At 49.0% G+C, this 2252-nt stretch overlaps 1 protein-coding gene across 1 annotated transcript; it reads left to right on the top strand.

Annotated features, from left to right (window-relative positions):
* Window positions 1-1771: 1771 nt before the first annotated feature.
* Window positions 1772-2195, top strand: Pmar_PMAR006859 (hypothetical protein; the record flags this gene model as incomplete). Its single annotated transcript, XM_002788121.1, has 4 exons — window positions 1772-1837; window positions 1882-1982; window positions 2027-2099; window positions 2148-2195. 4 exons carry the CDS (start codon window positions 1772-1774, stop codon window positions 2193-2195), a joined length of 288 nt encoding a protein of 95 aa, XP_002788167.1.
* Window positions 2196-2252: the final 57 nt, after the last annotated feature.

The raw sequence follows: 2252 nt of genomic DNA, 5'->3' as shown, positions 1-2252 counted from the left end.
TCGAATGGGAACCCCGTGGAAGCCTCTCGACAACGGCTCTCACGAGGTAGACACTTGCGACGTCGATTCGCGATTTAGTCAAAAAGGCGGAGCGATGCAATTTTTTGAAGCGCACTTTGAGTTTTGCGTATCTTTCGCACGGCGCAAACTATTCATGTACATCGTAAACTCCACCATGATGATTCTCCCCCTTGTCGGCTATAAGGACGTGACCAGGTGAGGTTTACGGGAGTAGGCTAGGAGGTCTTTGAAGATGAGCACGTATTGGTTGTCGAAAAAGTCTTTAATTGATACCTTTCCTGAGGTCATTGGGAAAGAAGGAAGGCGCGATAGTAATGGATGCTGTGGGGTTCGAACCTGGGTGCATTGGTATAGGGCAGAAGGTTGCCCGCACGGTTAACTCGTTGGTCTAATTCGGTCACGAGGAGAGCCTTCCGAGATGGATTCCAGGCTTTGACGATACCAAATTCTTGAGCGGGAACAGCTGCATGATTCCCATGACGAGGCTGTGTTCGAGGAAGGGCCTGTGGTTTCTCCGGAATTCGCTTTCGAGAAGAGGACCCGCTGGCGTCCCTTTTTTTTGTGTAGCATGGGTAGCGTCTGACGATGATGAGGCGCTCGAAATGGTTTAGCCAGTTAATGACATAACCTCACACTACTAATCCTGCTGAGGTCAAATTAGCTTTCTTCTCTCACTAGGTTTTTGTATATAGCACATCTAAAGATGTATACTCTAAGACTAAATTCGGTCTCAGAGTTACAGAAGCCTTTCGGTATTATCGGCATGCTGGCAGGGCCGACTTGGGATCGCTCGAGGCGACCTATGGGGCTCTGTACTCAAGTTGGTAGCGAGGTCTCTCTCGGAGTGCCGGTGCCATGGTGGGTCTTCGGATGAACACTATGTGTCTGCAGAGGAGCCGGAGAGGGAATGGGAGAGAGGAAAGGTAGGTTTTGGTGTGTTCGTGTGGATGTTGGGGAACTCCTTTGGAATCACGAACTTGAGGAAGGACAGGCAAATGCCTTCAATGAGGACTAGTATTCTATGAAGGTCAATTAATTGGGCTAGGTCAACAAACGAGCGAATGGTTTGTGATGTGGTTGGGGGGTGTTTGATCGATTAATATCCAGTTACCATTTAGTTAATGGGGACTTTCCTGAACCCACCCGCCCGCATCCGGTTTAAGTTGGTTTGGGAGGCATGAGTAGTCAAGCGAGGGTCATAAGCCAGAGGCTCTGGCCCAGAGAGCACCGAATTGACTCTCTGTGGCAGATAAGAGTATCCCATAATCTCGCTGCTACTCATGCGGAGCGAAGCATCCAGCGTTGCAAGTTTCGGAGAATTTTTCGGCAGAACTTCGAGGTTGAGACTTTCGGATCTCACTAGTTCTGTAGCAACGTATCATGCTTTCGCCCCACTACCCACTACTCCCAACTAACTAAATGAATGGATGTTATTGGACAACAGAGACTCGACAATAGTATGGTAGAGTGCTCAGGGTAAACCAGCGAGCGAGTAAAGTTGAGGTTGAAGGAGGATACGAGGAAGCTGTCCCTTATCTGGATGCCATCGCGTCGCTTGGTCATAGGCTGTTCCGTTTCAGTGTGCCGATCACACAGGGGATCAGCAAATACTCGTGATCATTACCTAAGGCATTGCCCACCCATGGCCTCGTTGCTCATGTTTCCATCATTCTGAGCTGTTGAGTTCATCGGTGATGGTGGTAACTGATCGAAACACTGGTTGTGGAGTCAGTATTGGGAAGGCGTCCCAATGGAGTTCGGTGGCACTCTCTATACGGTGGTACTGAAACCTTTGGCCGTGGTGTTTATAGCCAAGGTGATTACATTAGTCTTGGAGGCTCTATCTATCCTGGCCTTCAGGTCTGCATCAGCACATTGATTGTCACGCTACAGCATTCCTATGTTCTTGAAGGCATTCACTTTTATACGCGAGAACAGATCTTGCACGCGTTGAGTGTCGGGTGAGGAGCTGGGCTTGATCGTATGGTGTCAATGTTGAGAATAGGTACATCGCCGTGGTTCTCGTACTAGATAGCCGTGTTAACAACGGTCTGATCTCTTTCTTGAATTGCACGACGGTAAGGGGAAGGTAGGGAAGGTTGAGGAGACGATTGCTGTGCTCTCAGGTGCCCTTTGGCTTGAGAGCGTGGGAGCCTGTTGGTATTACCCCTTGATCGACGATCAAATGTTCCTTGTGCATCCAAATAACATGTTATCGCCATGCTTAATTA

This window comes from Perkinsus marinus (assembly GCF_000006405.1).
Source record: "Perkinsus marinus ATCC 50983 genomic scaffold scf_1104296928836, whole genome shotgun sequence".
In the NCBI taxonomy this organism is placed as follows: Eukaryota; Perkinsozoa; order Perkinsida; family Perkinsidae; genus Perkinsus; species Perkinsus marinus.
Note: the sequence above shows the minus strand (reverse complement) of the source record. Positions and strands in the feature narration are given on the sequence as shown.